Source organism: Pseudophryne corroboree, chromosome 3 (assembly GCF_028390025.1).
Source record: "Pseudophryne corroboree isolate aPseCor3 chromosome 3, aPseCor3.hap2, whole genome shotgun sequence".
NCBI classification, from domain to species: domain Eukaryota; kingdom Metazoa; phylum Chordata; class Amphibia; order Anura; family Myobatrachidae; genus Pseudophryne; species Pseudophryne corroboree.
The window spans coordinates 609,815,420-609,842,467 of NC_086446.1; the positions used below are offsets into that span (position 1 = coordinate 609,815,420).

Genomic DNA, 27,048 nt, shown 5'->3' on the forward strand with positions numbered 1-27,048 from the left:
TCACACCGATGATTCTTTCTTGTGTGAGGCTTATGCTGCGGAGATGGGTCAATCTGGCTCCTCTCAGGACACCATTTCTCTTTCATCCATCTGGGGGACGCTGCGCACTTACTAATGGGTTAGAGGTGTGTGGTTGTGGAGTTTGGCACAGAACTATTAAAAACCTGACTCCTCCCCCCTCTAACCCCTCCCATCTCCTTCCTGTCTAGCCAGCACCTCAGTTTTAGTTTTGTGCCTGAGGAGTACAGGCACAGATTTCTTCAGTGTAGATTTTAGTTAGTTTTCTGTTGTTTATTTTGATTTTACTTGTGTGCTTAGTCCCTGTTTACGGGAGACAAGTATACTAGGAGTGGGGTTAGTTAGTTATGTGTCTCCCACTCTCCAGAGCCTCTAAGATGCCACTATACTTTTAGTCACTGGGGCTTACTTGATGCAGGATGGATTTCCTAGGAGGCACTGTACTGGTAAGACAGCCACAACCTGCCTGGGCAGCGTTGGGCTGTTATTGCATGTATTGTATTTATAATTGTATTTATTATTGTGCAGCGCTGGTGTATGCGGACCCTCCCCCTGCTCAGAGCGGACGGAGTGGTTCAGTCCCGCCTCCGCCGCTCGTTTCACGGTAGCCGCGTCTTGTCAGACAGCCGCTGTAGTCATTTCACTGGGGCTTTTACGGAGGTCAGTTGCGGGGGGGGGGTGGCGGTAACAGCGGCGGGACGCAAGAGGATGATGTGTTCGCGCCCTGTTCTCCCGCCCAGCCGCGTCTTCCCGCCGTCGCCCTCACTATGTGGGGGCGGGACTCGGCTATAGGCGCCATCTTCTATCTCTGCAAGAGGCCAACTGTCAGATCAGCGGGGGATGCTGCGCTGCACATAAGACAGTACACGAGGGAGCCCAGCGTCTCACCCTGTTAGTACAGGCGGGGAGCAGCAAAAACGGCAAGTATAACACAGCCCTTTCATATGCTCTGAAGCTCGTTTATTCTAAGGGATTCTTTAGTGCTCACACTATTTTCTACAGGGGGGTATACAACAATACAAGACATATTAGAGGGAATTCTTGTATAAGTTTACTTCTCTATAGGACTGCTGTCATTTTTCTTTGATATTCATTACTTGCTGATAGATTTAACAATGGCAGTAAGCCAGACAGATCTGCTAAAGGGAAAGCAGGCTCAGCTGTGTATGTTGCTTGTTATCATTGTGGCTCCAGGCTTTCAAAGGGTAGCACGTATCCGGGTTCTCTCTGCACGGCGTGCTCCATTACACCTGACATAGAGGGGAGGCTTCGTAGCCTAATGGTTAGGCTTACTGCCCAGAGTGCAGATGGTGATTGCAGGGTCACTGGTTCAAATCCCTGGTTCGACTGGTGTTTATAGTATTTGTTACAGCCTAATGTGTCTACAGATCAGTCTGTCCCTCTATGGGCCAGGAACATGGCCGAGGCTATTGCTGAGTTACGCCAATCACAGTCAAGTACTGATTCTGGTCAATCTAATGTGGAACCTCCATGGACAAGAAATATGGACAAAGGTCTTTCAGACTTAGCACAGTCTATTAACAAGTTTGTCGCTTCTTCAGGTTAAGTGGCTAGTAAACGACAGCATCAGCTTCCCGCTATCACATTCCCAGGACAGGAATTAGATTCGGTAGCCACCCCCCTGGAAGAGGGCGAATTGGACTCTGAGTGGGAGGATGCTTCCGCTTGGGAAGAAGAGGAATTGTCTTCCTGTTCAGGTGTCAGGTTATTGATAGAGGCCATCCGTCAGACTCCTAATCTTCAGGATACAGTGGAGGCGGAGACTTCGTCTGGCTTCTTCAAACGCCAGAAAAGACATGTAACGGTCTTTCCTTCATATACACATTTTGCAGAAATTTTAAAAGAGCCTTGGCTTAAGCCGGATTCCCGCTTTCAGGCTCCTAATAATTTTTCTCTATCGTCCTAAGTGGATGCTGGGGTTCCTGAAAGGACCATGGGGAATAGCGGCTCCGCAGGAGACAGGGCACAAAAAAGTAAAGCTTTACTAGGTCAGGTGGTGTGCACTGGCTCCTCCCCCTATGACCCTCCTCCAGACTCCAGTTAGATTTTGTGCCCGAACGAGAAGGGTGCAATCTAGGTGGCTCTCCTAAAGAGCTGCTTAGAGAAAGTTTAGTTTAGGTTTTTTTCTTTACAGTGAGTCCTGCTGGCAACAGGATCACTGCAACGTGGGACTTAGGGGGAAAGTAGTAAACTCACCTGCATGCAGAGTGGATTTGCTGCTTGGCTACTGGACACCATTAGCTCCAGAGGGATCGAACACAGGCCCAGCCGTGGAGTCCGGTCCCGGAGCCGCGCCGCCGACCCCCTTGCAGATGCTGAAGCGTGAAGAGGTCCGGAAACCGGCGGCTGAAGACTCCTCAGTCTTCATAAGGTAGCGCACAGCACTGCAGCTGTGCGCCATTTTCCTCTCAGCACACTTCACTGGGCAGTCACTGAGGGTGCAGAGCGCTGGGGGGGGCGCTCTGAGAGGCAAATATAAACCTTATACAAGGCTAAAAATACCTCACATATAGCCCATAGGGGCTATATGGAGATATTTAACCCCTGCCTGACTGGAAAAATAGCGGGAGAAGAACCCGCCGAAAAAGGGGCGGGGCCTATCTCCTCAGCACACGGCGCCATTTTCTGTCACAGCTCCGCTGGTCAGAACGGCTCCCAGGTCTCTCCCCTGCACTGCACTACAGAAACAGGGTAAAACAGAGAGGGGGGGCACATTAATGGCTATATATATATATATATTAAAGCAGCTATAAGGGAGCACTTAATATAAGGATATCCCTTGTATATATAGCGCTTTGTGGTGTGTGCTGGCAGACTCTCCCTCTGTCTCCCCAAAAGGGCTAGTGGGTCCTGTCTTCATTAGAGCATTCCCTGTGAGTTTGCGGTGTGTGTCGGTACGTGGTGTCGACATGTATGAGGACGATATTGGTGTGGAGGCGGAGCAATTGCCAAATATGCAGATGTCACCCCCCAGGGGGTCGACACCAGAATGGATGCCTTTATTTGTGGAATTACGTGATGGTTTATCTTCCCTTAAACAGTCAGTTGAGGACATGAGGCGGCCGGACAATCAATTAATGCCTGTCCAGGCGCCTCAAACACCGTCAGGGGCTGTAAAACGCCCTTTGCCTCAGTCGGTCGACACAGACCCAGACACGGGCACTGATTCCAGTGACGACGGTAGAAATTCAAACGTATTTTCCAGTAGGGCCACACGTTATATGATTTTGGCAATGAAGGAGACGTTACATTTAGCTGATACTACAGATACCGTAAAACAGGGTATTATGTATGGTGTGAAAAAACTACAAACAGTTTTTCCTGAATCAGAAGAATTAAATGACGTGTGTGATGAAGCGTGGGTTGCTCCTGATAAAAAGTTGATAATTTCAAAAAAGTTATTGGCATTATACCCTTTCCCGCCAGAGGTTAGGGCGCGCTGGGAAACACCCCCTAAGGTGGACAAGGCGCTCACACGCTTATCCAAACAAGTGGCGTTACCCTCTCCTGAGACGGCCGCACTTAAGGATCCATCAGATAGAAAGATGGAAGTTATTCAAAAGAATATATACACACATGCAGGTGTTATACTACGACCAGCTATAGCAACTGCCTGGATGTGCAGTGCTGGAGTAGTTTGGTCAGAATCCCTGATTGAAAATATTGATACCCTAGATAGGGACAATGTTTTACTGTCGTTAGAACAAATAAAGGATGCATTTATCTATATGCGTGATGCACAGAGGGATATTTGCACACTGGCATCTCGGATGAGTGCTATGTCCATTTCGGCCAGAAGAGCCTTATGGACACGACAGTGGACAGGCGATGCGGATTCAAAACGTCACATGGAGGTTTTGCCGTATAAAGGGGAGGAGTTATTTGGAGTTGGTCTATCAGACTTGGTGGCCACGGCTACTGCCGGGAAATCCACTTTTTTACCTCAAGTCACTCCCCAACAGAGAAAGGCACCGACCTTTCAACCGCAGCCTTTTCGCTCCTACAAAAATAAGAGAGCAAAGGGCTTGTCGTACCTGCCACGAGGCAGAGGAAGAGGGAAGAGACACCAACAGGCAGCTCCTTCCCAGGAACAGAAGCCCTCCCCGGCTCCTGCAAAAACCTCAGCATGACGCTGGGGCCTCTCAAGCGGACTCGGGGACAGTGGGGGGCCGTCTCAAAAATTACAGCGCGCAGTGGGCTCACTCGCAGGTAGACCCCTGGATCCTGCAGATAATATCTCAGGGGTACAGGTTGGAATTAGAGACGGATCCTCCTCATCGTTTCCTGAAGTCTGCCTTACCAACCGTCTCTTCCGAAAGGGAGAGGGTGTTGGAAGCCATTCACAAGCTGTACGCTCAGCAGGTGATAGTCAAAGTACCCCTATTACAACAAGGAAAGGGGTATTATTCCACTCTATTTGTGGTACCGAAGCCGGATGGCTCGGTAAGGCCTATTCTAAATCTGAAGTCCTTGAACCTCTACATAAAAAAGTTCAAGTTCAAGATGGAGTCACTCAGAGCAGTGATAGCGAACCTGGAAGAAGGGGGACTTTATGGTATCCTTGGACATCAAGGATGCGTATCTACACGTTCCGATTTACCCCGCACACCAGGGGTACCTCAGGTTCATTGTTCAAAACTGTCACTATCAGTTTCAGACGCTGCCGTTCGGATTGTCCACGGCGCCTCGGGTCTTTACCAAGGTAATGGCCGAGATGATGATTCTTCTTCGAAGAAAAGGCGTATTAGTTATCCCATACTTGGACGATCTCCTAATAAGGGCAAGGTCCAGAGAACAGCTGGAGACAGCTTTAGCACTATCTCAAGAGGTGCTAAGACAACACGGGTGGATTCTGAATATTCCAAAATCCCATTTAATCCCGACAACTCGTCTGCTGTTCCTAGGAATGATTCTGGACACGGTTCAGAAAAAGGTTTTCCTTCCAGAGGAAAAAGCCAAGGAGTTATCCGATCTGGTCAGGAACCTCCTAAAACCAGGAAAAGTGTCAGTACATCAATGCACAAGAGTCCTGGGAAAAATGGTGGCTTCTTACGAAGCAATTCCATTCGGCAGATTCCATGCAAGAATATTCCAAAGGGATCTGTTGGACAAATGGTCAGGGTCGCATCTGCAGATGCACCTGCGAATAACCCTGTCACCAAAGACAAGGGTGTCACTTCTGTGGTGGTTGCAGAAGGCTCACCTATTAGAAGGCCGCAGATTCGGCATTCAGGATTGGATCCTGGTGACCACGGACGCCAGCCTGAGAGGCTGGGGAGCAGTCACACAAGGAAGAAACTTCCAGGGAGTATGGACGAGTCTGGAAAAGTCTCTTCACATAAACATTCTGGAACTAAGAGCAATCTACAATGCTCTAAGCCAGGCGGAACTTCTCCTGCAAGGAAAGCCGGTGTTGATTCAGTCGGACAACATCACGGCGGTCGCCCATGTAAACAGGCAGGGCGGCACAAGAAGCAGGAGTGCAATGGCAGAAGCTGCCAAGATTCTTCGCTGGGCGGAGAATCACGTGATAGCACTGTCAGCAGTGTTCATCCCGGGCGTGGACAACTGGGAAGCAGACTTCCTCAGCAGACACGATCTTCATCCGGGAGAGTGGGGTCTACATCCAGAAGTCTTCAACATGTTAATAGACCGTTGGGAAAGACCAATTGTAGACATGATGGCGTCTCGCCTCAACAAGAAACTGGACAAATATTGCGCCAGGTCAAGAGATCCACAGGCAATAGCTGTGGACGCACTGGTAACTCCTTGGGTGTACCAGTCAGTGTATGTGTTTCCTCCTCTGCCGCTCATACCAAAGGTATTGAAGATCATACGGCAAAGAAGAGTAAGAACAATACTAGTGGTTCCGGATTGGCCGAGAAGGACTTGGTATCCGGAACTTCAAGAGATGCTCACGGACGAACCGTGGCCTCTACCTCTGAGAAGGGACCTGCTACAGCAGGGTCCCTGTCTTTTTCAAGACTTACCGCGGCTGCGTTTGACGGCATGGCGGTTGAACGCCAGATCCTAAAAGGGAAAGGCATTCCAGAAGAAGTCATTCCTACCTTGATTAAGGCACGGAAGGAAGTCACCGTGAAACATTATCACCGCATTTGGCGAAAATATGTAGCGTGGTGCGAGGATCGGAGGGTTCCGACGGAGGAATTCCAACTGGGTCGTTTCCTACATTTCCTGCAATCAGGATTATCTATGGGTCTCAAATTGGGATCCATTAAGGTTCAAATTTCGGCCCTGTCAATATTCTTCCAAAAAGAATTGGCCTCTGTCCCTGAGGTCCAGACTTTTGTCAAGGGAGTACTGCATATACAGCCTCCTGTGGTGCCTCCGGTGGCACCGTGGGATCTAAATGTAGTTTTAGATTTCCTCAAATCCCATTGGTTTGAACCATTGAAAAAGGTGGATTTGAAATATCTCACATTGAAAGTGACTATGTTACTAGCCCTGGCCTCTGCCAGGAGAGTATCTGAATTGGCGGCTTTATCTTATAAAAGTCCTTATCTAATCTTCCATTCGGATAGGGCAGAACTGCGGACTCGTCCGCATTTTCTCCCTAAAGTGGTATCAGCATTTCATCTGAACCAACCTATTGTGGTGCCTGCGGCCACTAGCGACTTGGAGGACTCCAAGTTGTTGGACGTTGTCAGAGCCTTAAAAATATACATTGCAAGGACGGCTGGAGTCAGAAAATCTGACTCGCTGTTTATATTGTATGCACCCAACAAGTTGGGCGCACCTGCTTCTAAGCAGTCGATTGCTCGTTGGATTTGTAACACAATTCAACTTGCACATTCTGTGGCAGGCCTGCCACAGCCTAAAACTGTAAAAGCCCACTCCACAAGGAAGGTGGGCTCATCTTGGGCGGCTGCCCGAGGGGTCTCGGCATTACAACTCTGCCGAGCAGCTACGTGGTCGGGGGAGAACACGTTTGTAAAATTTTACAAATTTGATACCCTGGCAAAGGAGGACCTGGAGTTCTCTCATTCGGTGCTGCAGAGTCATCCGCACTCTCCCGCCCGTTTGGGAGCTTTGGTATAATCCCCATGGTCCTTTCAGGAACCCCAGCATCCACTTAGGACGATAGAGAAAATAAGAATTTACTTACCGATAATTCTATTTCTCGGAGTCCGTAGTGGATGCTGGGCGCCCATCCCAAGTGCGGATTATCTGCAATACTTGTACATAGTTATTGTTAACTAATTCGGGTTATTGTTAAGGAGCCATCTTTAAGAGGCCCTTTCTGTTGTCATACTGTTAACTGGGTTTAGATCACAAGTTGTACGGTGTGATTGGTGTGGCTGGTATGAGTCTTACCCGGGATTCAAAATGCCTCCCTTATTGTGTATGCTCGTCCGGGCACAGTACCTAACTGGAGTCTGGAGGAGGGTCATAGGGGGAGGAGCCAGTGCACACCACCTGACCTAGTAAAGCTTTACTTTTTTGTGCCCTGTCTCCTGCGGAGCCGCTATTCCCCATGGTCCTTTCAGGAACCCCAGCATCCACTACGGACTCCGAGAAATAGAATTATCGGTAAGTAAATTCTTATTTTTTTTTATTATTTTTTTTAAGATTTTTATAAACCTTTGCAGAGGAAGATACAAAGTTCTGGGAAACTGCCCCAAAGGTGGATGCTCCTATTTCTCATTTGGTGAGATCAAGTGAATTCTGGTATGCAGTCGGATGACCCATTATAGGCTATTCAACTGGCTGAACAAATTTCTGAGGCTCTCGTTTATGTTGGGGAGCCCTTGTTGGACTCGGCCTAGTTACAATCACGTGTATTTGTTCTAGCGATTACGGCGAGGCGTTCACTATGGCTTCGTGTTTGGAACGCTGATTCTGTTTCAAAACAGACTTTGACAGCCATTCCGTTTAAAGGTGAATTTCTTTTTGGTCCAGAACTTAAAAAGATTATTTCCGACACTACGGGTGGCAAGAGCCCGTTTCTTCCAGTTGCCTCTCAAAAATCAAAGGCAACAAAATTTCGGTCTTTTCGCACTCAAAGCAGGGGTGGTGTCCAGTCCTTTCGAGCCTTTTCACGATTTCCACGCAGAGGATACCGTGGTAGAGGCGCATAGGCACCTCGTAGACCGGCAGCCAAGCCTACCGACAAGCCTGCCGTATGACGCGGGGAGCAATCAGGAGGGATCCTTGGTTGTGAGAGGATTACTACAGTTCAAAGACAGGTGGCTCCTGTCACATACAGATCGGTGGGTGACAGGGGTCATAACCAGAGGTTACATTTTGGACCTCAAGGAACCTGTTCCACACCGTTTTTTTCGTCACTCCTCTCCCAAACGATGCCTCCAGGCGACAAGCACCCATTCGGGCAACTTACACACTTTTACAGCAAGGAGTCATTTCTTCAGTTCCCAAATTTCAAGAGGGTCGGGATTTTACTCAAGTCTTTTTCTGGTAAACAAAACCGGACGGTTAATTTCGACCCATTTTAAACCTAAAATGCCTAAATCCGTGTCTGTCCACCCACAAATTCAAGATGGAATAGATATGTTCGATCATCTCGGCCATGGAACCGGAGGAGTATTTGGCATCTATCGACATAAAAGACGCATACCTTCATATTCCAATTGGGTCGGGTCATCACCAACTGTTGAGGTTCGCACTAGGCCCTTGGCATTTCCAGTTTTGGGCTCTTCATTTCGGTCTTTCCACAGCCCCTCGGGTATTTACAAAAATATTGGGTCACGTGGTGGCAATCCTCAGATGTCAGGGGGTCAACATTACTCCTTACCTGGACGATTTGTTGATAAAGGCTCCGTCACCGGACCTTCTTTAACATCTACAACGCACCACGTACACTCTCTAATCCTTCGGATGGATTGTGAATTTCCGGAAATCTTCCTTGATTCCCTCTCAGGAGATGATTTTCCTAGGTCTCCTGTTCGACACAAGACGTCAGAAGGGTTTTCTTCCTCAGGGCAGTCTTCAGGATCTGCAATCCAGAGTCCGCTCCCTGTTACAATTGCCGAGGGTCTCTGTCCCCCGATGTATGCAGGTGTTGGGCAAGATGGTGGCGACGTTCGAAGCAGTACCATTTGCCAGATTCCATGCTCGAGCCCTTCAGGCTCAGATTCTGGGCTCTTGGAATCAAACGAGTCCACATCTGGACTTGCAATTGTGCCGGCTGTCGGTTCGGACTCGACAGTCTCTCCATTGGTGGCTTCACAGTCCCAATCTATCCAAGGGTGCACCGTTCGCTGTTTGGTCTTGGATGATGGTTACCACAGATGCCAGCCTAGTCGGTTGGGGGCGGTGTTTCAACCTCAGCACTTCCAAGGTCTCTGGAACGGTCAAGAATCGATGTTACCGATCAACATTCTCGAGTTAAGAGCAATTCGATATGCTCTACTTCAGGTACAAAACGGAGTCCAAGGTCATCCAGTGCGCATTCATTCGGACAACGCCACGGCGGTGGCTTACATAAACAAACAGGGCGGAACTCGCAGTAGGAGAGCCATGCAGGTGGTCTCCTATATCCTACAGTGGGCAGAAAGGTGGGTTCCGACCATCTCCGCAGTAAACATTCCAGGAGTGGACAACTGGGAAGCGGATTTCTTAAGCCTTCACACCATTCATCCGGGAGAATGGGAACTTCATCAGGAGGTCTTCCTGGCCCTGGTGTCTCATGGCATCCTGTCTAAACCGAAAGCTCCCTCGGTATGGTTCGCAAACTCAGGACCCTCAAGTAACACTAATCGATGCATTAACCGCTCAGTGGCAATTTCGACTGGTATATTTGTTTCCACCAATTACCTTGATACCGCGTCTACTTCAACGCATCCGGAGAGAGGGTTTTCCGGTCATTCTTGTAGCACCAAACTGGCCTCGTCGTCAGTGGTACACTCTTCTCCGCAGCATGGTGACCAAGGACTGTTCCATCTGCCCTTGCGACCCGATCTCCTGTCCTTGTCACCATCACGATTTAAATCGTCTGGCTTTGACGGCTTAGTTCTTGCATCCAGCATTTTAAGAGCAAAAGGGTTATCTCGACTGGTGGTGAAGACTATGCTTCAGGCTAGAAAACCAGTCACTTCTCGTGTTTATCACAGAGTATGGCGTATTTACATTGCTTGGTGTGAAAGACGTGGGTTGTCACCGCACCTCTTTCGTTTACCTCGCCTGTTATCCTTCCTTCAGGATGGTCTGACTAAAGGACTTCGTTTGTCTTCCCTTAAGGGACAGATTTCGGCATTGTCGATTCTTTTTCAGAAAAGATTGGCTCTCATTCCGGAGGTTCAAATATTCCTTCAGGGTGTAGTCAGGATTCAGCCTCCTTTTTGTTCCTCCGGTTCCACTGTGGGATTTAAATCTGGTTCTTCAGGCGCTCCAGAAGCCTCCATTTGAGCCGCTGGACTCTGTTGAGCTTTGCTATCTAACTCTAAAGGTGGTTTTTCTCTTGGCCATTGCTTCGGCCAGCAGTGTTTCCGAGTTAGCTGCGCTTTCTTGCAAACCGCCTTTGTTGGTCTTTCATGAAAATCGAGTGGTCTTACGTACGAAGTCTTCTTTGTTGCCAAAGGTTGTCGGCTTTCCATATGAATCGGGACATAGTCCTTCCAGCGTTTGTTCCGGACTCTTCTGGACAGGATTGTCATTTAGAGTTTAGATGTTAGAGCTTTACGAATTTATTTGTCCCGTACTAAGGATATTCGTCATACGGATACCTTGTTGGTTTTGATCGACGCAACCAAGCGTGGCTGGCCGGCCTCTTAGAACGCGGTGGCACGCTGGGTTGCTTCTGCTATTCGGCAGGCTTATATTTCTTCGGCGTTGCCTGTTCCTGACTCCATTGAGGACTCATTCGACTAGGGCTGTTTGAGCTTCCTGGGCTGTTCGTGGTGGTGTTTCTGTCGAGCAGCTGTGTAGGGCGGCGACCTGGTCGTCCGTGCATACCTTCACTAAGTTTTACCGGTTTCATACTTTTGGTTTGGAGACTGCCTCTGTTGGGCGTCAAATTTTACAGACCGCTATGCCGTCTGTATCTCCCTCCTCTCATTAGCTTGCTTTGGGAAATCCCATTAGTAAGTGCGCAGCGTCCCCCAGATGGATGAAAGAGAAAAGGTGATTTTTGTTACTTACCGTAAAATCTTTCTCTGATTCCATCTGGGGGACGCTGCGATCCCTCCCATATGTTTGTCTGGTTTAACCAGTTAATTTTTTCGGTCTATCTCCTTTGGCTTTGCTAAATGTTAACTGAGGTGCTGGCTAGACAGGAAGGAGATGGGAGAGGTTAGAGGGGGGAGGAGTCAGGTTTTTAATAGTTCTGTGCCAAACTCCACAACCACACACCTCTAACCCATTAGTAAGTGCGCAGCGTCCCCCAGATGGAATCAGAGAAAGAGATTTTACGGTAAGTAACAAAAATCACCTTTTCTCCCCCTTGGGCTGTAGCTCTCTCAGGTAACTGTGTCACAATGAAATGGTGAACTTGCTGCAATGCGTAAGTCTTGTGAGGCTGCTGATCTTACACAGGTGTCCAGATCACCTTCCACTTCTGTTGCTGGTCTTGCTAAGTCGGTAAAAGGTCTGACAAAGCTTCTAGATCCTTCTATGAAACAGTCTAAGGCATTTTTACGACCGATAAGTAAGAGGCCCTTCCCTCAGGTCCTACAAATGGATGAGTCAGGGGAAGAACTCATGTCCCAAGATGAAGTGGATGAGGACGATCGTGCGTTAGGTGAGATCTCTGAATCTGAGGCTTTATCTCCTCAGGATTCAGCACATGGGGTAGAACCCCTTATTTTAGCAGTGCGACAGATGTTAAACATATTTGACGCCGTAGCGCCGGATTCGCCAGACACAACCTTGTTTGGGAAAAAGCAACGTTCGTCTGTCACCTATCCTTTCTCTTAAAAACTCGATCAACTGTCAGAGGCTTGGAAAAACCCTGATAAGGGTTTTCAAATGCCGAAGAGATTAGATGACTGAAAAATGTGAACCCCCCTTCACAGGTGGATTCAATGCTTTTAAGGCTGTCGAAGTAGACGGCGTAACCAGTCCTGGGGCTACGCCTCTGAAAGACCAGTCTAACAGAAAATTAGACACTACTTTAAAGTCAATCTTTACGGCAGCTGGAGTGTTGCTTAGGTCGACGCTAGTCCGCTTCTGGGTCACTAACTTTGTAGCCCAGTGTTCTACTGCCTTAATCAAGGATCTATAGGCAGGGGTTCCGGTTGACGAAGTAATTATTTTGACAGAACACATTAAAGAATCTGCAATTTGGTAAGGCATTAGACAAGTGGATTTCTCTGGCCACAGGAGGAAAATCCACTTGTCTCCCAACTCTGATTACACATACAAAACTTCCCTATGCGGGGACTTCCTTTTGTTCCTTTCGGACAGCACAGGCCTTTTCGAGGAATAGGAAAGGCTACACCTCCAGAGAGGTAGAGGACATGGTAAACTGTTGGCCGTCGCCAAGAACCTAAAGCTGCAGAAAAGACTGCATGATGGGCTCGCCTCCCACCTGGGAGTATCCACGGTGGGGATCCGCCTTCAAAATTTTCAGGACAATTGGTTTCTCCTGTCCGCGGATCTGTGGGTTGCAATCTCGTATCCGTGTTATATAAACTAGATTTCAAAGTTTTTTACCGCCAGCCAAGGTGTTCACAACAGGTTTGCTCGTAGCGCAAGACAAAAGGATTGCCCTCCAGGTGGCAATACAATCCCTGGCGTTTAATGCCAGTTCCACTTTGCCAAAGGATGTAGGGTATCTATTCATATCTTTCTGTAGTTCCAAAACCGCACGGATCGGTAAGACCAATCCTGAATCATAAGTCCCTGAATCAGTTTCTGGCTTATTACCAGTTCAAGATGGAATCGATCACTTGCAAGCTTAGAACCCATGGAATATCTAGTATCCCTGGATACCTACATATCCTGATCTGTGAACCACCCCAAGCGTTTGTCAGATTTGCGATACAACAGAACCATTTTCAATTCAGAGCCTTACCATATGGACTGTCTACAGCTCCCAGAGTATTTACCAAAATCACGTCAGTCATGATTGCTTATCTCAGGTCATTGGAAGTTAGAATTATCCCTTACTTGGACGATCTGCTAATGAAGGCGCCATCCGAAGTTCTTCTCCAGGGACATACTCTTTTAGGTTGGATAATGAATTTCAAGAAATCCAACCCTCTACCGTCACAGCTTCTTCAGTTTCTAGGGATGATACTGGACGCAAATGCTCAGTCTTCCTACCGGAGGACAAAGTACATAGTATCCGCCTTATGGTTCAGAAACTACTCAAGCAGAGGACAGTTTTGGTACACTTGTGCATTTGCTTGTTGGGGAAGATGGTTGCGGACTTCGAAGCCCTACAGTTCGGACAATTTCATTCCCGTCCTTTTCAACTGGACCTATTGCATCAAAGGTTGGGGTCTCGCTTAACCCTTTATCAATTGATACGTTTAACTCCTTGAACCAGAGTGTCACTCCTTTGGTGGATTCAGATGAACAACCTCACATCCAGCAGTAGATTCGGAATATGGGATTGGGTTGTTTTGATAACAGATGCGGTCCCAGAGGATGGGGTGCAGTGGTACTGGATTTGCAGTTTCAGGTTAAGTTACTGATAAATTTGTTGGAACTGAGAGTGATCTACAATGCGCTAGTGGACAGCACCCACGTTCTCCGCTCCAGGGCGGTAAGAATTCAGTCAGACAATGCGACTGCTGTTGCCTATGTAAACAAACAGGGCGTTACTCACAGTTGAGCAGCAATGCAGGAAGTTGCACAGATTCTGCGTTGGGCCGAATGCAACAATGTCATTCTTTCAGCTGTGTTTATTCTGGTGATGACAACTGGGAAGCAGACTACCTCAGTTTCTAGGATCCTAATCCCAGAAGTTTTCGTAGGACTAGTGCAATGGTTGGGTTGCCCACAGGTGGACCTCATGGCGACCAGACTGAATCATTAACTTCCTTGATACGTGTCCAGAACACTGGATCCTCAGGCAGAAGCAGTGGACATTTTAACGGTTACTTGGCCGTATGACCTCGTCTACCTGTTTCCACCATTTCAGCTGCTTCCTCAAGTTCTCAAGAAGATCAAGAGAGAATTGGCCTCGGAGAGCTTGGTTTTCCGACCTGCACTACCTTCTGGTCGACGATCCATGCCATTGCCTCTACGTTGGGATCTGTTACAACAGGGTCCTTTTGTTTACCCCGATGTACTGTGATTAACGGGGTGACTATCGAGGCCGTCATCGGATTCTGGATGCTGTTATTCCCACAATGTTGCGGGCTAGAAAACCAGTTACAGCAGCCCATTACCATTGCATATAGTATTCTTATGTGGCTTGGTGCAAACGTCACAGCTTTCCGACTGGGTCCTTTCTACTGTCCCGGATTGTACTTTTTCATCAAGAAGGGTTGGATTCTGGACTCTGTCCGGGATCTCTGAAGGTTCAAGTTTCCGCATTGTCGATCTTCTTCCAGCGCAGATTGGCGCTACTTCTGGAAGTTCAGACTTTCTTGCAAGAAGTTCTAAGGGTACAGCCTCCGTTTGCACTGCCCCCGGCACTGTGGGACTTGAATCTCGTGCTTGCTTTTCTCCAGTCTAGTTTCTTTGATCCTCTGTCTTTTCACTGGCATTGGCTTATGCTCGGAGGTTTTCTGAGTTGAGTGCTTTGTCTTGCAAACCACCTTACCTCATCTTCCACGAAGACCGAGCTGAATTAAGGACAAATTTTGTCATTTCTTCTGAAGGTCATTTCGGCTTTCCCGATCAATCAACTGATTGTGATCCCGTCATTACGGGATGATTCTGGTACGCTTTCAACTCGAGATGTAGTTCTAGCTTTTAAGTTTTGTCGCCCGAACAGCGCCCTTACGGAGGTTTGATGCTTTTTTTGTTCTTTATGATGCACCCCATCGGGGGTGACCAGCTACGAAGCAGACTTTTGTGTGATGCATTCGCATTATGATTCGTCAGGCTTGCCTTCAAAAGGCTCAATGGCCGCCGGTGTCCATTTCTGCTCACTCCACACATTCTGTAGAAGCGTCGTGGAGCCACCATGACTCAACTCTTCCGGGCGGCAGCTTGGTCTTGTAGTCAAACTTTTGTTAAGTTTTACAAGTTTGGGACCCACACCTCTGGCCAACTCAGACTTCATTACATCTGGCCCAGTGTGTTAAACTGGTGGCCACTGTATACATATATGCACGTATATTTAGACAAGAGTTGATGATACCTCTGTAATGGGTGTGAAGTACTGCGGAGTGTCCTCGGATAATTCTGCTTCAGCTCCTGGGTATCACTGGAGAAATCTTTGGGTATAGCTATGCTGGAGGAGTCTGGGACTACATGGTTAAAGCTGTCTGGGCAGCTCAGGCTCCTTCTCCCCTAAACCCCTTCCCCCACAACCCCTTCTTCACTCCCAGGGCAGCCAGTTTTTAGTTAGGGTTCAGTGGGATAATGCGGACAACGGATTTAGTTCTGAGAATTGCTCTATCTGGATAAAAAATCAGAAATGGAGAATGACATAACAATGCCCCTAAATCTGAAACTCTTCTAGCTGAAGCCATGGCCAGTAGAAAGAGAACTTTAGCTCTCAACCATTTAAGATCCACTCTTTTAAGTGGTTCAAATGAGGCAACTTGAAGGGCCTTTAGGACTAAACTTAAATCCCAAGGCACTGTAGAAGGAACAAAAGGAGGTTGAATGCGCAGCATTCCCTGGAAAAAAGTGCGCACATCCTGTAGGTTGGCAATTTTCTTTTGGAACCATACAGTCAATGCTGACACACTTGCACTCTCAAAGAAGCCACCCTTAAACCTTTATCCATTCCTGCCTGAAGGAAGGCTATGACCCTGGAAACTCTGAAAGACCTAGGGTCAAATTTCCATTCACTGCAGCATTGAATATAGGCTTGCCATATTCAGTGATAAATGCGAGCTGAGGAAGGTTGCCTTGCTCTGAGCATAGTTTGAATTACCTTTTTGTGAGAATCCTCTTGACTTCAGGATAGAGGTCTCAAGAGCCACGCCGTCAAAGACTATTGATCCAGGTGTCTGTGATAACAAGGACCTTGAGTCAGTAGATCTGGAAGTTGAGGGAGTAGGAATGGAGCATCCATCGACATCATCTGCAGATCTGTGTACCAATGTCTTCTGGGCCAAGCCGGAGCTATTAGTATCACGGCACCCCTTCCTTGTTTTACATTTCTTACCACCCTGGATAATAAAGCGATTGGTGGAAACACATAGACCAGATGAAAGTCCCATCTCACCAACAGGGCATCCACAAAGATCGCTTTCGGATCCCTTGTTCTTGACCCGTGTGCGAGAACTTTGTTGTTGTGATGGGACGCCATGAGATCTATCTCTGGCAACCCCCACCTGTCGACCAGGGTTTGGAAGACCTCCGGGTGTAGAGCCCATTTGTTTCCAGTTTAGGACTCCTGGGATGAACACTGCGGACAAGGCTGGATGATGAAGTTTTGCCCACTTTAACATGTGACTTACCTCCTTCATTGCTTTTTGGCTGCGAGTTCCTCCCTGATGGTTGAGGTACGCTACTGCCGTCGCATTGTCTGAGCGGATCTGAACTGGTTTCCCCTGAAGGATGTCCTTTGCCTGAATCAGGGTTATGTGTGTATGTATGTATGTATATGTGTATGTGTGTATGTATATGTGTGTGTGTGTGTATATATATATATATATATATATATATATATATATATATATATATATATATATATATAAATATAACCTGCAGTTCCAATAAACGCGGCAGAGGTAATGTAGATTTTCGCACTAATAGAATAACATGCGTATCTACTTTGGGGCCACCTCCCTCTTTAAACCGTTCTCAGCCGGAAGAGGATAATTGGAATTTCATTTCCTAGGAATTCAAAATATTTTACTGCCTCTTCCATAAGTTCTGTCAGCTGCTCTGACCCAGTAAACTCAGTCTTAACTGTTTTGAGATGATTTTAACACAGGCTCTGCTGATTCTTCTAAGGATAGAATGGCTTTCATTGCATTAATTAACTCAGATATGTCCTCTGAGCAGAGACCTTCTTCCTCATCTTCATATGCAGAAACAGAGTGTAATGAGTCTTCATCCTCCGAATCCTCATCTGAAACGTGTAGACTGTGAAGATGTTGTTTCATGTCTATGTGATTTACTTACCACTGGCCTTTCAGCCTGTTTCTGTTGAGAGGCTGCCACTTTCCCTGCTGGAAGTGATAAACCTGGAATGCTGCATGTAAGGGTTAAGTGTAACCTATCCCTGGTACAGAAGTTGGAATTATCAGTCGGCTATACTGGATAATGTCTGTGTAAACATAGCCCATGGGGGATCAACTTGCACCTGTGTCTGCCTTGTGTTTTTCAAGAGACCTTGGTGAATGCATAAAACAATTTGCACACAAACCATCCTGAACCAGATCCTGAGAGGTTAACCCAGCTTTGCAAGACAAACCTGATATGAGTGTTGGTGCTTCTGCCGCACTTAGACATGATAAATAATCAGACACTTTCACAGTGTACTACACAATTTGTGACTGTAATCACTTTAAGTTTTGTTAAAATTATATACAATCCGACCCTACCCTGCTTTGTACCAGCATTGAAGATCGGAACAGACAGAAAAAACTGACAGAATTATAGTAAAGTCAGCAATCGCACTAGCAATCAGTCACAGGTTATACTTCGTATAATAAGCAATATGAGCACATAATCAACTACAAATTAATTTCAAGTATGTAGGAGAAACCTATTACTGCATTGCCTTGTATAAGATTTAACCATATTCAGACGTGTAGCAAAAGAAAACGGTAATAATTATCAGACTCGTATACATTAGGCACTTATCCAACTATTTGTACTCCTAGCTAGATATAGACTTAGTGCTGTATTACCCGTGCTCAGTAGAGTGGGATACAGAGAGACTCTCACCCCGTTTCCAGGATCGATCAATATACGTTTGCAAACGCTGAGTGGATCTAGATGCTAATAGTGTACACAACCGCGCCGTGAACCTATAGTGAACAGATGCCCAAGTGAACACTGACGCACCAGTCACACAGTCGCCTATGCTGCGACTGGGTCCCCTTAGTACACAGTGTCTCAGACGAAAGCAGGAAAACAGTTCATGGCGGGAGACTCTGAGTAAACTGGTCATGAACTGGGGGGAGGGGCGACCAGGGGAGCATGTGACTCCCCACTGCTGACATCAACTCTAGGGATTGCGGCATCATACTGCCCCTGGAGCCTATGATACCGAACGCCTAGCGCTTGTGCACCCTAGGTGGCAGCCGCGTCAGCGACTGTTTGGTATTCTCCTCCCAAAACAGTGCAGCTGTGTCCGTGTTCCCCCTCTAAGCAGAACCGATGCCTTACCTTCTGCCCGTGCTCCGGCCACAGCCTGATAACGTCTGCTGGACCTGCTAGTATATCCGACACAGACACCTGCCGAAACAGCACTGTACTCGTGGGTAAGCGTTGTCGTGACCCGGCGGGGAGTTGTTGGAGTGACTTTTTAAGGTACGTGTAAGACTCTCTTTAGAAAGATCACTCAAGATAATAGTAAGACTATAAGAAAGCTTATAGCTGCTAAAAAAACAGCAGCCCCATCTAACCATGGTCCGGCTCCTGTCGCACAAAACAAAAAACTGATTTGTCTGAGCCAGGAGGCGGGGATATATGGACGGGCCCGTTGCATGCTAGGAGGCCGAAAAATTTTGACCGTTTGGTGCAAATCCGCTGTCGCGTCATCATATCCCAATGTTACCCTGTGGCTAACCTGTGTACCCTGCAGGAGAGAATATGTATCTTTAGAATGTATGTGTATAAAAAATATATGAATATGTGAGGTAGGTAAAGAATAAATTAAATAGAAATAAAAATAAATTAAAAATACAATAAAAAATAGATGGGTGCAATGACAGAATGCACACACAGGTCATTTATGTGAGGGTATGGGGTAAAAAAAAAAAGGGGGGGGGGGTCCCCGGACATCCTCTGGCAGTGTAAATGTATTGAAAACTCTCCTGACTTTGTCCCTAGTAGGTCCAGATCTTAGAACTCTCTGCTTCCTTCCCCCTCTGTTCTCGCTCCTGCTTTTGTAGTTTCTCTGACGCTGCAGTGATTCAGAGGTCAACGGTAGAGTCCAGGACACGTGATGTCACCGGGTAGTGTATGGTGGCCAAAAAGCTTCCACCGCATTTCGGCCCACAGACTTTCTCAAGGATATCTTATGCTGCCACTGCTCTTCCTTTTATTCCCTCATCAGCCGCTCGATTGGCTAGTGGTTTACGGGAAGTTTCAATGTAGGCTGAGTGTGGAGAGTATAATTTATAGGTTATGAACTTTTAAAAAAATATAGTGTTCCAATAGACTATCTTTAAAATAAGTGCCGAATCAATGCTTGGAACCTCAAACTCCTACTAAAGACTTGGGGGGTCATTTCGAGTTGATCGCTCGCTGCCGTTTTTCGCAGTGCAGCAAACAGATTACTACTGCGCATGCATATGCACTGCAATGCACACGCGCGTCGTACGGGTACAAAGCGGATCGTTGCTGGGCGATGGATTTAACGAAGAATCCATTCGCACAGCCGATCGCAAGGAGATTGACAGGAAGAGGATGTTTTTGGGTGTCAACTGACCGTTTTCTGGGAGTGTTTGGGAAAACGCAGGCGTGTCCAAGCGTTTGCAGGGCGGGTGTCTGACGTCAATTCCGGGACCAAAAAGCCTGAAGTGATCGCAAGGGCTGAGTAAGTCCAGAGCTACTCAAACTGCAAAAAAATTGTACCGCTCGGCTGCAAACGCGTTCGCACACTTGCAAAGCGAGAATACACTCCCCCGTGGGCGGCGTTTGCATGGCTGCTAAAAGTAGCTAGCGAGCGCTCAACTCTGAATGACCCCCTTGATGTCTGCATGCTTTCATTTCCTGTTTTTTGTATCTGGGACATTGTGAGAAGTAATACGATATGGCAGTTACTGCCAGTTTATCAATTCTGCATATTTTGATGATTGTATACTGAAATAAAGTGAAAAATGAAATATTGTTGCCGGAAGAATTTCCTTTTTCATTCCTTGTCAGAAAGTTACCTCTCACCTTATTATATTAGTTCTTTCTAATTCTTGGTAGGGTATACAGTGGGGCAAAAAAGTATTTGGACAGCCACCGATTGTGCAAGTTGACCCACTTAAATAGATGCGAGAGCTCTGTAATTTCCATCATAGGTACACTTCAACTGTTTGAGACAGCATCTGGAAAAAAAAAACAGGAAATCACATTGTATGATTTTTAAACAATTTACTTGTATATTCTTGTGGAAAATAAATATTTGGACACCTACCAAGCAGCAAGATTTCTGGCTCTCACAGACCTGTTACTTCTTTAAGAAGCTACTCTATCTCCCACTCATTACCTGTATTAATGGCACCTGTTTGAACTGGTTATCTGTATAAAAGACACCTGTCCACACCCTCAAACAGTCAGACTGCTACCTCTCCACCATGGCCCAGACCAGAGAGCTGTCTAAGGACACCAGGGACAAAATTGTAGAGCTGCACAAGGCTGGGATGAGCTACTCAACACTAGGCAAACAGCTTGGTGAGAAGAGATCAACTGTTGGCGGCGCAATTATTAAAAAATGGAAGAAATACAAGATCACTGACCATCTCCCTCAACCTGGGGCTCATGAAAGATCTCACCTCGTGGGGTATCAATGATCTTGAGAACGGTGAGGAATCAGCCCAGAACTACACGGGGGGACCTGGTCAATGACCTTGAGAGCTGGGACCACAGTCACAAAGGTTACCATTAGTAACACACTACGTCGTCATGGATTGACATCCTGCAGCGCCCGAAAGGTCCCCCTGCTTAAGCCAGCACATGTCCAGGCCCGTCTAAAGTTTAACAAGAAAAACGGACCAAGATGTGCGCAGAAGGAAGAGCCAAATTGGATTTAATTATTTTTATTTCATTGAAGTTAATAACCGAGTAATTGAGTAAATTAACTGAAATATGATCCTTAGAGTGACCACAATGGGATAAGAAGAAATATAATGATAAAATATGTATAAATTAAAACAGCATAATATTAAAATCCACAACCATCTAATAACATTCCCACATACAGCTTATTATTTCCAAAGGCCAATAATAAATACATATGTAACAAAAACCTACAAAATAAAGCCGTTCCTGAAATAGGTAATACTGTAACAACCTAGGATGCACAAATAAAATCGCAATGATTCAAAAAGTATTATAGAACCTATTATGTCCACAGTGGCTGGCCAGCCTAATTAACTTGTAGACGTAATGTTCTTAAAGAAAGTTCATCCAAGGTCAGTATATTATATGGGTGAAAAAATTGCCTGTCAATTGAGATTTCATGGGGTTAAGTCAGTGGTGGAAGGACTGGAAATCATTTGATTAACAACCCAAACTGATAATATGGTTACCCGTTGGTGATGTAGCCAAATGTCCCGTACGGCTCAGGGGCTCCTACCCTCGTACGGCCGCTAGTGTGAGTGGCTAAATAGTCGGGACAGTGGGTGAAAGCCAGTCCCGGCCCACTAGACAGTAATAAATATAAAGTCCCGAAGTGGCTCAGCGGCTCCTAACCTCGTGAGGCCGCCGGGTAACCATATTATCAGTTTGGGTCGTTAATCAAATGATTTCCAGTCCTTCCACCACTGACTTAACCCCATGAAATCTCAATTGACAGGCAATTTTTTCACCCATATAATATACTGACCTTGAATGAACTTTCTTTAAGAACATTACGTCTACAAGTTAATTAGGCTGGCCAGCCACTGTGGAGATATTAGGTCCTATAATACTTTTTGAATCATTGCGATTTTATTTGTGCATCCTAGGTTGTTACAGTATTGCCTATTTCAGGAACGGCTTTATTTTGTAGGTTTTTGTTACATTTGTATTTATTATTGGCCTTTGGCAATAATAAGCTGTATGTGGGAATGTTATTAGATGGTTGTGGATTTTAATATTATGCTGTTTTAATTTATACATATTTTATCATCATTTTTCTTCTTATCCCATTGTGGTCACTCTAAGGATCATATTTCAGTTAATTTACTCAATTACTCGGCTATTAACTTAAATTAAATAAAAATAATTAAATCCAATTTGGCTCTTCCTTCTGCGCACATCTTGGTCCGTTTTTCTTGTTGTATTTTTTGGGGGGTTGGCAATTTCCCCCCTTTTTTCCATATTGTGCGGCATTAGGAAGTTCCCCGGGGGCAAAGGTTACGGGCGCCTCTCTTTTCCCTTTTTTTTCCTCTTGATTTCCGTCTAAAGTTTGCCAGTGACCTTCTGGATGATCCAGAGGAGGATTGGGAGAATGTAATGTGGTCAGATGAGAGCATAATTGAACTTTTTGGTACAAACTCCATTCGCCGTGTTTGGAGGGAGAAGAATGATGAATGGCATCCCAAGAACACCATACCCACTGTGAAGCATGGGGGTGGTAACATCATGCTTTGGGGCTGCTTTTCTGCAAAGGGGACAGGATGACTGATCCGTATTAAGGAGAGGATGAATGGGACCATGTATCGTGAGATTTTGGCCAAAAACCTCCTTCCCTCAGTAAGAGCATTGAAGATGGAACGTGGCTGGGTCTTCCAGCATGACAATGACCCCAAACACACCGCCCGGGCAACTAAGGAGTGGCTCCGTAAGAAGCATTTCAAAGTCCTGGATTGGCCTAGCCAGTCTCCAGACCTTAACCCAATAGAAAATCTGTGGAGGGATTTGAAAGTCCGTGTTGCCCGGCGACTGCCCCAAAACATAACCGATCTAGAGAAGATCTGCATGGAAGAGTGGGACAAAATACCTGCTACAGTGTGTGTGTAAACCTGGTCAAGAACTACAGGAAACGTTTGACCTCTGTAATTGCCAACTGAGGTTATATTACAAAGTATTGAGTTAAACTTTTTGATTGTCCAAATATTTATTTTCCACAAGAATATACAAATAAATTGTTTAAAAATCATACAATGTGATTTCCTAGTTTTTTTTTTTTTTTTTTTTCAGATTCTGTCTCTCAGTTGAAGTGTACCTATGATGGAATTTACAGACCTCTCATCTATTTAAGTGGGTCAACTTGCACAATCGGTGGCTGTCCAAATACTTTTTTGCCCCACTGTAACTGCAGTAAATAGACCTTGTAACTGCTCTCTTCTGTTCTAGGGGTCTCACATGAAAAGCATAAGACACTGATTTGTGTAGGCGCATGGGGATAAATCACTAACTTAACAGTTAGAACCCGCATTCGGTATTTTATTGAGTACATGGATTTCTTCTTTGGAGTTATCCATTTTTAAGTACAAAATGCATAAGCATTTGGCCCCATTTGTAGTGACCTGCATTTAGCAATTTGTTTTTATCAGACCTCGTACTTACAATGAAAGTAACTTTTACCAATAGGTATCCTGAAGCGAGAGCTATTCAACGCAAGATCATTTTTCATTCTGGGCCTACAAATAGCGGCAAAACCTATCATGCAATACAGAGATATCTGAGTGCGAAGTCAGGAATATACTGTGGTCCCCTCAAACTGCTTGCACATGAGATCTACAAAAAGAGCAATGAAGAGGTGAGTTATATGAACTTTCCTGCGTTGTGGCTCTCTTTGCATGTTTTCTTATTTTTTTTCATGTGTGTTTTTAGTTGCCTGTTCAGGCTTTGGACTTTTTCTATGCAGAAAATGAATCTTTTTTTTTTTCCTAGAAGCCATATCTTTAGAGACTCATTGCAATAAAAGATACTTTTGCGATATAGTTTCATGTTTTTATACCCAACTGAAACTTTGTCATAAGAAATGCAGATTGTTGCTACTGCAATGGGGTGGTTGTGTGTTTTTTTTTTTTTTTTTTTAAAGTAATTGAAATACCTACTTTCCTACACTGCTGCCTTTTTCGCTAGTACCCCACCATGTGCTACTTCATTAGGGTTGTCCCTGACAGACGACTGCATTTCAGAGGTTTGGATAGTAGGCATGGTCAGCCAGTCAGGTGCTGGGATTTCTTCAAGCCTACAATCATTGTGCCTGTTTTTTGTAATGTACTCCAGAAACAGGCTTCATTTGTGTCCCTTGACTTTATTTTTAATTTCTAATTTAATGTAATGTATAGGGTGGTATCCTATTAGCAGTGGTAGTTTCCTGCTGCTAATAGGATCCTATTAGCCTCGATGCCAGCTTCGTTTTCTTTTGGTGCCGGCACTTATTGGCACCCGAAGCATAATGCGTGATAAGGAATCACGATAACACATGAGATTGGGGACTTAGCCCGAACCCATGTATTTTCGTGTGATCGCAGGTCCAATTTTGGCTGAGCAAAACGGCCTCTAAGTGGATACAGCGATGTATGACCATCGGTCATACATCATGATAGCCGGTCGTTTTGATCGGCCAAAGCAACATCGGGGCTAACAGGATACCACCCATAGTCTGCAAAGAAAACCACACCTAGATAAGAAAGGCCGTAATAAAGATATGGCTCAACCAATTCACAGGTAACAAGAGTTGTTTACAATGAAGAGGGGTTTCATACAAAATGAGAAAAAATAGCCATGCATAGTATTCTAGCTCTTAGCTGCTACTACCAAAAAATACTCTTAAAAGTTGCAGACATTTGCAAATTTAGGACAAACTGTCCTCCACTTTCAATGTGTGTGTGTGTGGTAATCTGATGGTCATAACTCTAAAAATTGGAAGTAAAACCTACCAGGTGATACATCAGAAACAGTGCATCATTCACTGGCCTTCCTACATTTGTATTTAAGCAATACCTTTCAAGTACCTGCTTACCTGTAAATTAATTCTTACTGTTTGTATACTATAGTTTGTTTGTTTGTTTGTTGGGTATGCCAAACAACAGCTGTCGAAGTGCATTTGAATAGCATGTTAGCAGTCACTTAAATTCTTTTTCGTTTTTTACTATTTTTTTTTATACTGTTGGAGAATTTGATGTGTTCTTTAGGTTTTTCTATGTTTATGTGGTTTTGTTTTTCTTTTCTAGGGAGTGCCTTGTGATTTAATCACAGGGGAGGAGATGATCTATGTAAATGCTGATGGCAAAGCAGCCGCACATGCAGCATGTACCATAGAGATGTGCAGCTTGAACACACCTTGTACGTAAAATTACTTACACCACCTGGCATGATTAGCAAGGTTACTCTAATATTTTGTAATAAGGAAATTGAGGTTTACCAATGTGTTTTTTTTTTTTTTTCCTATTTAAAGACGAAGTCGCCGTGATAGATGAAATTCAAATGATAAGAGATCCTAGCAGAGGTTGGGCATGGACCAGAGCACTCCTCGGTAAGAGGCATTCATTTTTACTTTTGGCTGTAGAAGAATTGGAGGGGGTGATAACCACGTCTTTAACGGATTGCTATCCAACTTCCGATTTCCACAAACACCAGACATTACTTTAGAAATTCGGACCCTTAAAATGTGCCCTGCAAAGATACATGTTGAAGGAAGAAATAGACACAAATTGCTGATGTAACATGTTTTACTTGTGACAACGTCGTCTCATTAGTCTTTGTGTGCCAAACTATTGAAAAGGTTATTGATGCAATATTTTTAAGATAGATTCTATTATCATGTCTGTTCTAGGGCTTCGGGCACAAGAAGTTCATATATGTGGGGAGTCTGCTGCTATTAATTTAGTCACCGAGTTGATGTACACTACGGGGGAGGAAGTAGAGGTAACATTACTTTCATTCTCTTTCCACGTGTTGCTGAAACCTATGGCACCTTGACATTTTTTGCTATGTTTAACAGCATTAATATGTTGTGTACCAGTGGACAATTTAAGAGCGTTTGAACACACAGGGCTCATTCAGAATAAGACTCAGAGAGAATCACAAAATGCTTCTGTAAAAAAATAACATACAAAGTCAGTCATACACGCAGTTTTCGAGTTGCAACTCCCGCTCCTTGTCTATGGCTCCAGCCCCTTGTTCTGATGCGGGGGTGTGGCTTCACGGAGTTCTGAAATTGCTAAAACTCAAAGTACACAATGGAAACACATTATGGTTAATGGCCTGACAGAGTAACTATTAAGTGCCCAGGTGGATTGGAGCACATGAAATACAAGTAGTGTAAGATACAAATAGGAATTTTATTTAATGACTATGCTTAAAAATATATTCAGTCATCCCCAACTGATTGTGTAAAATGAGTGTGTTATGCAGTGTAATATCACTTTTAAAACACTGTTGCAGCAGTTTCCGGGGTTTTTACGTAAATGGATATGTTTTCACTGTGTACATCCAATCACATGCAGTCATCAACTTTACAATTTCACCAGAGTCGGAGCTCATGCAGCTGAGACACCCCAGGAGGTTTAATTAGGGACTTATCGGCGGCCATATTAATCAAACTTCTCCTACGCACCCACACCCTGCCCTTTCTGTAGTTTAGCTGTGACTATACTCTCACTCCTATTCCAGTCCCATTCTCCATCCCTAGTCATACACAATGGCAAGCCACGTTTGCAACTGAACGATATGAGCATATATGCAGTAAAAACAAAAATACAGCGCCGGATATATATAAAAAAAAAAAAACCTGCAAAACACACTTCTGTCTGACTCTGCATAAGGCCTACAGTGCAGATACATTAAAGTGCATCTGTCACCTAAGTACATTGCGAGCTGAACTCATGGGATGCCTTTGTTACCTTGTGTTTTATTGTTTATATTTGTTACATAGATGTGGTTTTAGAAAGTATAACTCCATTAATAGTAAAAAAATACCCACCACAGATTCTATTCAATGGAGTGTACTAACCTCGTATAGCCTGTGGGTATCAGCAGTAGCATCTCCTGGCTAAAAAGCTGAGCTCCTTAAATCCTACTGCTTTTATTTAGGGTTTTGTTTTCTTTTTTCTTCCTATGATGTGATTGTAAATGTAAAATAACAGACTAACCCATGCACACAGGTTTTGATTGCATTGATGGACTGATGGA

At 45.3% G+C, this 27,048-nt stretch overlaps 1 protein-coding gene across 1 annotated transcript in view; it reads left to right on the top strand.

The window, feature by feature from the left end:
• The window catches only part of SUPV3L1 (Suv3 like RNA helicase), a 76,309-nt gene that overhangs the window by 20,114 nt on the left and 29,147 nt on the right, over nt 1-27,048 (top strand). Inside the window, exons 5-8 of the mRNA XM_063961576.1 lie at nt 23,494-23,662; nt 25,089-25,200; nt 25,313-25,390; nt 25,691-25,782. Of these exons, the coding sequence (XP_063817646.1) occupies nt 23,494-23,662; nt 25,089-25,200; nt 25,313-25,390; nt 25,691-25,782 (451 nt within the window). The remainder of the gene's footprint in view (nt 1-23,493; nt 23,663-25,088; nt 25,201-25,312; nt 25,391-25,690; nt 25,783-27,048) is intronic.